The sequence below is a fragment of the Atta cephalotes genome (assembly GCF_000143395.1).
Source record: "Atta cephalotes unplaced genomic scaffold scaffold00088, whole genome shotgun sequence".
In the NCBI taxonomy this organism is placed as follows: Eukaryota; Metazoa; Arthropoda; class Insecta; order Hymenoptera; family Formicidae; genus Atta; species Atta cephalotes.
Window position 1 is genome coordinate 372953 of NW_012130152.1, and position 12837 is coordinate 385789.

A 12837-nucleotide genomic window follows, 5' to 3' on the forward strand; every position below is an offset into this window, starting at 1 on the left:
CTTTATACATTTAAATTTTAATTATCTGAGTCAATTAGATTCTTATTATTTTGATTTGATGATAATTGTTTTGATCAATTTGTTCGAAACAAGAAGCCAAATTTGAATCGTGACGTGATACGTCGAGAAAGTCAAGAAGAGACCGACAGTAATGATTCGGTGTTAGTCCAAATCTTGCTATTATACCTGTCTTCCATCTTCATATTTCCAATTTTTCGATGATCGATTCAGCTAACTTTAGTCATTTCGTCTTCAGGTTTACTCACCTTTAGTTTGTTAGTGAGATTTCATCGTTGTATGTATTCTTATCTGCGTTCGATTTTAATCGTTAATTGACCTGTGTGTGTGTGTGTGTGTGTGTGTGTGTGTGTGTGTGTGTGTGTGTACGTACACATCGTTGCACGCTACCGATCAATTCACAGAGTCTCCATAAACACGTCGTTAAAAATCATCACAGTGTGAGAATCGCGCTATTACGTCTCACCATTACGGAGAGCTTCAAGAAGCATGATATTGTTGGCAACGATATCAACATTGGACTTTTTATCGTGTATCTCTACATTATGTTGGAATCGATCCCACGGAATTTAATTATTAGCTTCTATTGATTCTCTCTATTGTCCAACAGGTGGTTTCCTAGATCCTGATTCATCTTTGAACGTGTTGAACGATGGTCGATTACTACAAGGTACTCGAAGTACAGCGGACCGCTACTAGCGCTGATATCAAAAAGGCGTAAGTTTAATCCGTTCATCGAGTCTTCATCTATCTCTCTTTTCTCAGGGATACGGTGTTGTAAATGATTTAAACTAAATTTTGAGATCTTGTGAAATGATCATCCAGTCGTATTTTTGACAAGCTTCGCTAACGTAATATCCGGCATATTTTCGTTCTATAGGTATAGAAAGCTGGCATTAAAATGGCATCCGGACAAGAATCCGGATAATTTGGAAGAGGCGAATAAAAGATTCAAGGAACTCTCGGAAGCATATGAAGTCTTGAGCGACGGTAAGCATACACACAGAGTCGAGATAATGATAACACTGTTCAACAAAAAAAAATGCACACGAACGAAGGTAATTGTTTTTTGTAGTTTTTTGAATACGCTGAATATGATCTCGTTTCCATATTGCTTTATCATCTTAAAATCTTAGTGTATTTTAATATTATAATATTATAATATTTTAATATTATAATATTTTAATATTATAATTATGATGTGTGACATGTGTTGAAGCAGTTTTATTGCCATCAAAATTAAATAATATCATTACTGCAGAATTGGAAACGTTACTTCATTAAAAGAATGCATTAGCGTTACTCGTTATTAATTTTAAAAAGAAACATGTTGCTATTACTTAGAAAGTAATGATTCGTTATTTTTTTATAATGTTAAAGTAAGATTATATTAAAATTAAATAAGATCAAAAGTAAGATATTACATTTAAAAATTATTTAGTAATTAATATTAATTGTTACAATCAATATTAAAACTTAAAACTCTAAGCTAATCTTTATATAGCACGCTTTTTTTAACACTAAACTTAATTCTAATAACTTTAATAACTTAAATTTTCTATGATTCTTTGTATTAATATTTTTATTATATATGTATTTATATTTACCTTTAGGAAGTTAGATAGTAATCACAATATAATCTACAAATGTAGGTTTTACTATCAATTTTTAAACATTGTTTTTTTAACATTAATATTATTGAGTGCACTATAATAAAAAAAATGCTCTTGAATAAATAAATGAGATAATAAGGGATTAAAGTAATGATAAATGTAACGGCTGAATTTGTTATCGTTGTTCTAAAAGTATAACGATGTTATATTATCATTACAGAAGAAAGAAATAATAACGATAACAATGTTACAAATAATGTATGATTGTAACTTCACAGAAAGTAAATAACAAACATACAGGATGTAGAAAAAGTTCTAGATCTCTTAAATATCTTGAGAAACGTTTCTATAAATGTTTCATACAAAAGTTATAAGGTTTCAAGTAGAGCATTACATAATATCGTGTCAAGATTACGTAAAAATTACCTTAAAATTTCTAAATATAAATTCGAATTTTTTATTATATATCCTTATAGCTTATCTCGCTTTCCAAAATCTTTTTTTTAATTAGTATTGTTCGAGTTATGAATCTTGAAATTATAGTACTATCGACATTATCTAATAGCGTTTTCTCTTGGCTGTACTATCGCCCATCAGTGCAACACTCAGACAGCGTGTTTCCTTGGCTGGTGATAGGCGAACTCATTCAGTGTAACGTGTTTCCGTGGCTAGTATAGTGCAAATTTTATACACGAAGTGGGATTTTGCTACACGATCTCAAAAAGACGGTGTAGAGCCTGTGTGACAATAAAAATTTGAAAATGGAAGTCAATCGGCAGCAGAATTAAATGCGATAGCATGAAGTAGTGTACACCATGTATATACACTTGTGATGATGTATATACACTTGTGTAGTGCAGCACTGATGCAACACTTACATGCAACTGCTGCGAGGTTACACTCAGTATATCTCAAGAAAACGCTATAAGGTGTATCGAATGGAGGTTGTCCGATCAAATTTATACATTATATGTGTATATCTCTTTTTCCTTCTCTCTCACGCTCTCCTTTTGCATGCGTATGTGCGTGTGTTACCATATATACCTTAAGTAAATAAAATTATATACAATTTAATTAAATGAATAGGTATATTATTTTTTAGCTTACTCCAGGATCAACGATGTAGATAGTGGTGGAATGATCCTTTTTTTTTATATTTTATAAGGTAAAACTGTAGAAAAGGGGAGCACTTGCCGACGATCTTGATATATTATCTTGATCAAAAAGTTCCCGGAATTCATTCAGAAAATTCAAAATACAAGTTTTATTCATCAAAAGTGATATTGTCCCCTCATCAAAGTACTCCCCATCGACTGCAATGCACTTATGTCAGCGTTTGATCCAGCTCTCGAAACATTTCTAGAACTCTATTGTCGGTATAGTCATCAGAGCCGTCTTCGATTTTTCCATTACCTCCTTTCCGTTGTTAAAACGCGTTCCCCGTAATGGTTTTTTGACTCGATCGAAAACAGAAAAAAATCGCCATCAGGTAAATTCGGTGGCTGTTGAATGGTATTCGTTTTGTTCTTGGTCAAAAATTCACGGATAATGATGGCACTGTGCGACGGTGCGTTATTATGCAAAATCCACGAGTTGTTTGCCCACAAATCCAAAATCGAAAATACGTGCAGAGATAGATGTACTCAAGACGGCGTAACTTTTACAAATGTCAAGCTATGGTGATAAAATTTGGTGGGAATGTCAATGATAGATGTGGCAACCTAATCAAAAAAACAGAACTCAAATCATGACCCAGAGCATCACCTGGTGGTAATTCCGAGAACTTTTTGATCAAAGTATGTTATCAAGGTCATCATCCTACGTAATCTCCAACAAGGTTTTAGTCGTCGCTGTCCACTAAAAAAATAATTAACAAACAAGTTTAAAAAAGTTTAAAAAATAATGTCTCATTTCTGCTATAACGAAAATTGTAAATCTATATAGCATCTCTCTTTGTGTTGAAAAGTATATGTGTGGATCCAGTGGTGGAGTGAAAGTCGTTTCGCGTTAAAAAAAAAACTTTTCTAACCCAATCCATTTTTTACTTTCGTGTGGAAAATTGTACATTCAAAAAGCAAAGTGCTACTAGGTTTACAATTTCCTACACGAAATGAGGGTCACCTCGCACCAAAAAATGGATTGGATTAGCGTTAGGTTTTTTTAACGCGAAACGACTCCACCTCCTTTTTTGCTTGGGGGCGCACGACTTCCATACGAAGCGAAATCATGACCTTGAGTGATCTTTAACAAGACTTCGAAAGTTGCTTTATATAGAAGTAGGGAAAAGGGATGGGAGTTGCTTTACATGGAAAGTCATTACGTAAGCAAGGAAGGGTGTAAGATAGTTTCTAATATTATATATAGAAAATAAATAGACATAAAACGTTATTTTTTTCAAACTCTTTGTTAATAACTTTTTAACGAATAACGAGCGACGGCTAAAACTTGTTGAAAATTACTCAGGGTGATGACCTTGACAATATATGTCAAAGTCAAAATCGTCGGCAGGTGCTTTTCTACAGTTTTATCTTTTATAATTTTCGTATGAACTGTTTTTATTTAATTAGATTTTAATTCGTAATTATTATTGTATATTTTATTTAATTTTTAAAACTTTTAAAAATTTTTAAAATAATAGAATAGTTTTTAAATCTGTTTCCTTAATTTAAATGTGTTATGAAGAGAATATAATTATAGGTTTTTTAAGTTGCACGTGGTGTCTTCAAGAACATTTATTTTAAGATTTACAAAATTTTTGGTGAATCAATTCACACCATCTTGTTTTAACCCATAAGCTCATTGTTATCTAAAAATTAAAATAATTTTTATGGTTATCTAATTAAATAATCTTAAATAAAACTTAAAGCTTTATTTAAATATGATTATCTAAATTGGGGCCAACTGCTTGCGCAGAAAAATAACAGTGACCATGTCTTAAAAGCAATAAAAAAAGACACTATAATCGCATTTATTTAATTTATGAATTAAATGAAATTTTTAGAGTTTTTAATATTTCTCAAACTTTAAAAATTCATGTATAATACATAAAAAATTAAGCTTATGGTCAAAACAAACTGGTGAATTGATTCATCGAGAATTTTTAAAGTTTTGAGAATGATATAAAATAAATGTTCTTATTCCACATATGCGACGAGGTTTAAAAAAAAATCATTATATTCTCTTTATGACTCATTTAAATTATCGAGAAAGTATAAGTTTTTACGGAGAGAACTATTACATATTTCGCCCGTGTGAAAAATTATTAAGCATCGACCAATGTGGATGTGTGCTATCAGGATGTGCGCTAACGACCTTCTCAAAATGAAATAATTATAAAAAATTTCGGGGGGAGAAGTTTGAATTCTCAACCCCCTCCCTTGATATACCCATGATCATCATTGCATACATTATTTCATCCATGTTTAAGATTTGATGACAAAGATTGAACAATGCTGGCGAGCGTTGCAAATGTTAACTCTAGCAGACCATTCATGGGTCCAATGTTCTCTATGCAATTTGTTACATTGCTGTAACTTTTTTATAATATAATTTGAAGACCCAGATTTGAGGCTGAAAAAAAACTTTAATCGTCCATAGATAAGCCTGGGTATTTTTTTTGCGTTATTCTCGATATGAAAATGGACGAAAATTTAAAAAGGGTACTTGACCCATAAAGCCAGCGACACACGATGCTTGTTGTTTTCCTGCTAGATTGCTAGCTGGATTAGAAACTTGCCGTATTAGCTGCTGGTGCTGAAACTGACAGTGTCAGCCAATACAGTGGCAAGATTCTAATCCAGCTAGCAATCCAGCAGGAAAACAAGCATTGTGTGCCTGCAAGCTTAACTTGTAAGTTTTTGGCGTTCTGAGTACTCCTTAATTTTTTATTAAATATATGTTTACTGAGTTTCAGATAGTATAAAAGTAAGTACATGAAAATGTAGAATTAAAAAGAATTATATTTCAATAAAATAAATAGTAGAAATTTTATAATTTTTGTCAGTCTACGGATCGCTCGGCTGGAGCGGATTTATTGCTTCAGAGCGAGTATTACATCATCCTTTAATATCCTATAATAATATTTATACATATACACTCCTATATTTATCATTTTATATTGTTTAAATAATAAAATTTTATTTATTAATTGTAAACTTATAATATGTATAGATTTTTAAAAAATGTAGATTTTTGATAGCTTAAATAATTATACTTTTTTGAGCAATTTATATCGTACTATTTTTTTTTAGTTCAAAGAGTCAACTAAAAAAAATCCTACGAGTTTTTGTTTGAACATTAAATTTAAAAATTTGAGAGTTTTTTATCCAAAGTAATCCATTTTTTTGCGAATTTTTCCAATAACATTTTTTTGAAGCATTGTAATTAATTGAAAATAAAATATTATTTATTCATATTTATCTGTTTTCATCAGACTTCGAGGTATAAATTTCACACATTTTGAGCTAAAAAATACATATTCAGTCCAGAGATATACCGTGACAAAGTTGTTGGGTTTCACATATTCTGGTGAGACTGGGAAGGTAATCAAAAATAACAATGGCCTACTAGGGTTAAATAAAACGTACCCAATAAGCCATAAGGCATTTAAACGGCAACACTGAGTAATAGCGCTGGAGTCCCCCATCATAGCTTACCTGACGAGCTGCGTGAACCGTGATAATTCTTTCTGAAAAGAATATAGATTAAAAAATTATTCTATTATTTTTAATTTTTAAAATTAAATAAAATACACTAGAAATAGACTAAAAAATTACGAATTAAAACCTATTTAAATTTAGAAAATTAAAAAAATAAAAAAAATAAATTATCAAAAATAAAAATAATAAAAACGAGATTATTCTACCATTATATCTACGTTGTTAGTCTTGAGACAAGTTCGGTAAGATGGAAATGGTGTATCTATTATATTTAATTAATATCTATTAATTTAATTAATTTAATTAATTTGATTGTATATAATTCTGTGTACTTAAGGTATGTATGGTGACACGCGCGCGCGCGCGCGCAAAAATATAATATTATACAGGATGATGCAGATTACTCCCAAGAGCCGACATATTCCTCATGAAAAAGTAAGTCGAAAATGTCAGTAGTAAAAAATTATAATATCAATAATTTTTAAACGAGTTTTTGAAAATGTTCAACTAGAGCATAAAGTTCGCATCGTTAGGTACGGCAAAAAGTGACACAGCCGCGTGAACACTTTATATCACTAAACGGTACGGTACCAAATGAGTATCGCAAAGATGAAATCTACTAAAATCTATTGCGATATTCTTAAATTAAGTTTGATTTAATTGATGAGAAGTAATGCCAATTGCAAATTCGATACGTGATTTATATGTTTGGATAATTTAATTAATATTGATTTTATTTATAAATTTGTTTCCCAATTAGAAATGATAATAAAATTGACATTGAATCGATATCGATTCGATGTCGATTTCATTATCATTTCTGACTAGGTTATTACTTAAAATATATTTCAAAAATTCTCTTTACTGATATAAATGATGCTATATCGAATTTACATTTGACATTACTTCTCATGAATTAAATCAGATTCAATTATCAGATATGTCTTGGCGCTGAGTTGCAAAGCATAGACTTTGCAACTCGTTCAAATATTGTGCGAATAATATTTAATTATATTATATTTAATTATATTATATTTAATTATATTAAATATTTAGTGATATCCGTCAAAGCGTTCGCGCGGCTGGCTGCTTAGTTGCGCCGCACCTAACGGCGCAAACTTCCATGTCTTGTGGTTAGACATTTTCAAAGGTTCATTGTTTAAAAACTATTGATATCACAACTTTTTGCTATGGATATTTTCAACTCACTTTTTCATAAGGAATATATATATGTACGCACGCACGGTATCACTAATGCCTAGCCATCTGAATTTGCAAGAGTATCGAAGCATGTTCAAGACGTGCATTTCTTTATAAATATTCATGCATTATTATATATTGTTAACGGTTATTCGAAAAATGTAACGTAAACTTAAAATTGAACTAAATTTAAACTAATTAGCTAGTGATTAATTACTTATTTTGAGTATTAAAAGTACTGTTTTAAAATTTAAAATAAATAATTAATCATATCTATCAAAACAGATAATTAATTAATGGTCAATTTAATTTTACCAGTAGTCTACAAGGATATATGTCAATATATTTTTTTTTCTACCGTTTAATCTTCATTTGTATATATAAGAAAAGAAGAATTAAAAAAATAATTTTCGCATTATTCTTTTATAAAAAATAAAGTTTGAGAAAGTGAGAAAGAATTGCAGAATGTTGTGTCTAATAACGATTTCATTTATAAATTATTAAATTATTTATAAATTATATGTTTAGTTCAAATTATTTATAAATTAGTGTGTTTAATTTATGTTTAGTTAAATTTATTTCAATTTTAAATTTACGTTATATTTTTTGAATCATTAGTTACGCATGAATATTTAGTAAAGGAACATACGTCTTGAACATATGGTACCTCAGTATTCCTGTAAATTCAGATGGCTAGACATGTTAGTGACACTGAACGTCCCGGCTCTTAGAGGTGGTCTGGATTTCTGGATCACCCTATGTATGTATAAATATATATATGTATAAATATGTATTTGTATATATAAGTATGTGCATCGTGCGTGCGCGCGCGTGCATCTGCGTACATATAAAAATAAAGTGAATCTACTTTTGCTGATATTTGCATGCAGATACATTGCCTATATGCAATATGCAGAGAAATATGTAATTTTTATATCGATATTGAACAAACAGCTTTTGCACTGTGTGGTGTATATCTGAACAGTAAAGAGGGAAGTCCATCGGGCCAGTCATCATCCCTGTCTAAAATTTATTCTAAAATATCAGAAACATTATATTGTTGTAAGAACTTATTGAAATCATGTTAGCCTAAGCGGACATACGGGATGTGTCATCAAAATCCGAACAAATCGAACAATTTCTTTAAACAAAATGTTTTTAATGAAAAATTAAATATTACAAAAATCTTTTTAGCATTTGGAGGATCCCTGTAGAGCACAATTATTCAATATATCTCCCATTAGCTTGAAAGACGACCTCTATTCTCAGTCTGAAGCGTTCGCACGCACGCTGTAATGTAGCGCTGTCTGTGCCGATAAATGCTGCTTCAATAGCGGCCTTAATGACGTCACATTGGGATACTGAAATTTGTTTGTGACCCTTTCAACTACGCTTCATACGTAGTAGTCCAAGGGATTTAAATCTGGGCTATTGGGAGCCGAGGCGAGCAACTCGGCTTGTCCTCACAAAGCATCTGTTGTATCTTTAATATATCTACGATTTATATCGAAGGTTCTTCTCAGCAATTCGACTGTTGATTCGCTTACACCAACAATCGATACTAATTTTCGCATTACGAAATAATTCATCCGAAATTAGCGCTTGAGCCCTTTCAACGACTGGATCCTCGTGGTGCGTTATTTCGAGTGACTCTTCCTTGCTGACATACTGAAACCTTCGCTGAACTGTTCTAAAGCCGTATATTTTGCCACAATGTCATAAACAGTTGATCTCGAGTAGCTAAAAAACTGAATTACTTCCGTTGCTGAGCGCCTAGCGCGAAAACTTTCGATGATCGCAGCTTTTTGATTATACTCCGCACTTGATTTCAATGCGGCCATTTTGAGAATATAGCTGTTTACTAAAAGCATTAGGTTTTCTCGGACGCCAACAACAACCTCCAAAGGCACAATATAGCATTGTCCGGATTTTGGTGACGTATATCCCTGTATATCTTGACATCCTGTAACTAATTAATCTATTTCTATTATCAATTGATTAATTTTATTCTTATTTATCATCAACATTTCTATCATCGCAATTATATCAATTATTTATAACTTGTTAGTGGTCTAGGTTACCTGTATATTAAGATGGTCTATATTTTCTATTTTCAAAAATTTTTTCGGCATTCAGAATGGTTCCAAAATCTATAAAAAAATAATTTTTGTTAAAAAAATACCCGTAAATAAGGTCAAATTTTATCTTGCGATGGAACCTAAACTAATCTTTAAAAATGCTTTATTAGATTCTAAAAAATTCAAAAATAATCATTATTTATCCGAGAAATGAGAAAGTTGTAAGAATAACGTAGTAAGCTTTAATATTGGTTTATACATAGAAACCAATAGTTTGCCATATACCACACAAGTTTAGGAAATCACATCTGTCTAACTGTCTAAAATATTTTGCATTTTAACAAATTATTTTGTGTTTTAACTTTTTTTTATTGATTTGAAGATTTAATATTTATTTAATTCTTTTATAATTTGAATCGATAAATAATAATAATAATAAATATGATCAACAGCATTTAGTCATTAAATGTAAATAATCCGTGTATCCTTTTTATTTGTAATATTAGCGAAAAAAACAGGAATTACAGGAATAAAGAAATATAATATATACACAGAATAAGGCGCAAGCATCCTGCTAAAATGTAATTGTATATATGTTCTTCTTCAATGTTATTCTCATTGTTTTTTTTGGACTCTAATAGTAGGGGAAAGTGGAGAGATTGAATAGCTGGTGTGCCCGAGTTGAAATCCCATCCGCATGCAATAGCTCATTCCGTCAAAATTAGGAACTACATATGTCAAAAATATTAAAGCAACTTTTAAATAAAATAGAATCGACATATATTCGACTTGAGAAAATACAATTTCCATTTCCCAAAGTTGATATAGAGAAGATTGTTCCAGTAATAGTTTTATATACGTTTTAGTTTTTAGTATTAGTTTTATATACGTTTCCTGTGATCATTTGTCAAAACATGAGATATCTTTAAGAAACGTATATAAAAATGTATGAACAATATATGCCAATAAATACTACCTAGATAGTTTCTACGTATAGTAGATAATTTCTATGCCTGAGACAATATTAAAGTCTAAAATAACTTACTACGCTATTTTCGCCACTTCATGGATAAATAATAATAATTATTTTCATACTTCTTACAATTAGTATGAACAAAGGATTTTTAAAAGTTAGTTTAAGAGTCGTGAGATAGAATTTGGCCTTATTTACTAATATTTCTTTCAGCTTGATTGAACAATGGGAACCTGTACCGACGGCATTAAATAATATTTCAGTTCCTTTCATTATACTACAAGCATTCCATTATACTGCTAGCAATATTTTCAAAGTGTATTTTCCACAAAATCGATCTAGAGAACTTTTTTAGTTTGCGCGTTCTGCTTTTCTGTATTGTTTGAAACCTTATATGTCTCATTTAAATAATTAAATAAATTGTAAATATGATTAAAAAATAAAAATAATGATTAATATATTCGTACCTATCAATAATTTCATTTATCAAGTATTATTTACTGTATAAGATAAATAAATAATATCAGTGAAATATATATTGTTTATTACAATGAAAATATATATTGTCTATTACAATGAAAAAAAAATTCGAAATTCGAAATATTTATTTTTCATTATTGAAAATTGTCTAACTAAGGCGCTAACTTTTTTTGTTCAGATGTTCAGAACTTTTAAAGTGCATTAGACTATGCGCGCGATTCGCGATTTAAAAATAGTTGTGCAAGATTTACACTGCTTCGTATATCCGATATGATGATTTAGTATTTAATAGAAGAATTTATCTCCTAAGACAAAAATATCACTAAACATTGTATATGTCTTTATACATATGTAATTACTACTTGTGTAAAATATATATTAAATATTTTTCAAAAAATTAGATTTAATTTTTTAATTTGAATAATTAAAAAAAATAAGAAAGTTACATTCAGCTATTCATCGACGCGTATATCTCTACCCGAATCTCGTGAAACAATCATTTAAAAAAAACAGATATTATATCGACGCCTGAGTCATAAAAAATGCTATATCGAAAAAAAACATGAAAGGTCTTTGTCAAAAAATTAATGTAAAGCAGTCTATTTCGCGTAAGGCGTGAAGACCGGTCCATGTCGGAACGCATACGAAGTATACGAAGTATAAAGCGAGAAGAAAAGTCTTTTTTCTTCTCGCGATTCAAGTTGTACGAAATTAAAGAAGAGTATATAGCGCAATATTTTTTCTCATAAATTTTATAATTTTATTTTATAATATGACTGAGAATGGGTCTTAATTTACAATCCTGTTTCTCATTTATTCATCTATTATTTAATTTTCCGTGACTAAATATGTATAATTTATGAATAGTCAATATTACGCTATATAGACTCTTCTTTAGTTTCATGCAACTTGAACCGTTCTTCTCACTTTCTCGATATAAATCGTACTTCGCATGCGTTCCGACAGACCGATCTGCCTCATGCGAAATAGACCGCTTTTCATTCATTTCTTGTCATAAATCTTTCTTTATGTTTTTTTCGATATAACTCCTTCTACGGCTCGATATAAAGAAAGAAAAAAAGAAGAGTTAAGAAAAATTGTAGTTTTTTTTTTTTTTTTTAGGTAATTTTGGAATGCATAAAAGGATCACGAATCATAACTATTTGCTTTATAATGTTGCATAGTTTAATAATTTACGACATTTGTATTTCGCAATCTATTGAAAAAAATGTATTTCAATCTTATTCAGTACAATATAGGTACGCAGTGTTAGTAAAACATGACGTCTCCTCGCCATGCCGAACTCACTTACCATATTTCGTCGCCTTTGACTGTTTGTATATTTAATAAAATATAACAGTTGACATTTGAAGATTCCAATAGTGACAATAGTTTTATGATTTGATCGAGCGATTATATTTTTATATTGATATCATGGATTTATATATAATTTTTACATCAAAGAGTACCCAATACTAGGATTGAAACGTCTGTATCTTATTTTTATATATTGGATTACACATGAACATTGACATTTCCTTATTACATCACGTTTTTATTTGTTAATTTATTTGAAGAGCCTTATATTGCATTTCTATTTTTATTATTATTTTAAAGTATAATTCAAGAGTTTTTAAGCGCGCGCGAACTTTGGTTCATGATCGTATAACTTTTTTCATCAAATTATAGCTGTTCAAATTTTAAGATTTTTGTAACATTACATATGTTTACAATTTTAGTTACATAGCATACATACCCCCCCCCCCCACACACACACACACACACACACACACACACACACACACACACACACACAC

General features: G+C 30.1%; 1 protein-coding gene across 1 annotated transcript in view; it reads left to right on the top strand.

Moving 5' to 3' along the window:
- The first annotated feature begins 670 nt into the window (after positions 1-670).
- Positions 671-12837, top strand: part of LOC105624781 (dnaJ homolog subfamily B member 6) — a 22533-nt gene continuing 10366 nt past the window's right edge. The window contains exons 1-2 of the mRNA XM_012206133.1: positions 671-735; positions 899-1008. Coding sequence (XP_012061523.1) covers positions 671-735; positions 899-1008 — 175 coding nt within the window. The remainder of the gene's footprint in view (positions 736-898; positions 1009-12837) is intronic.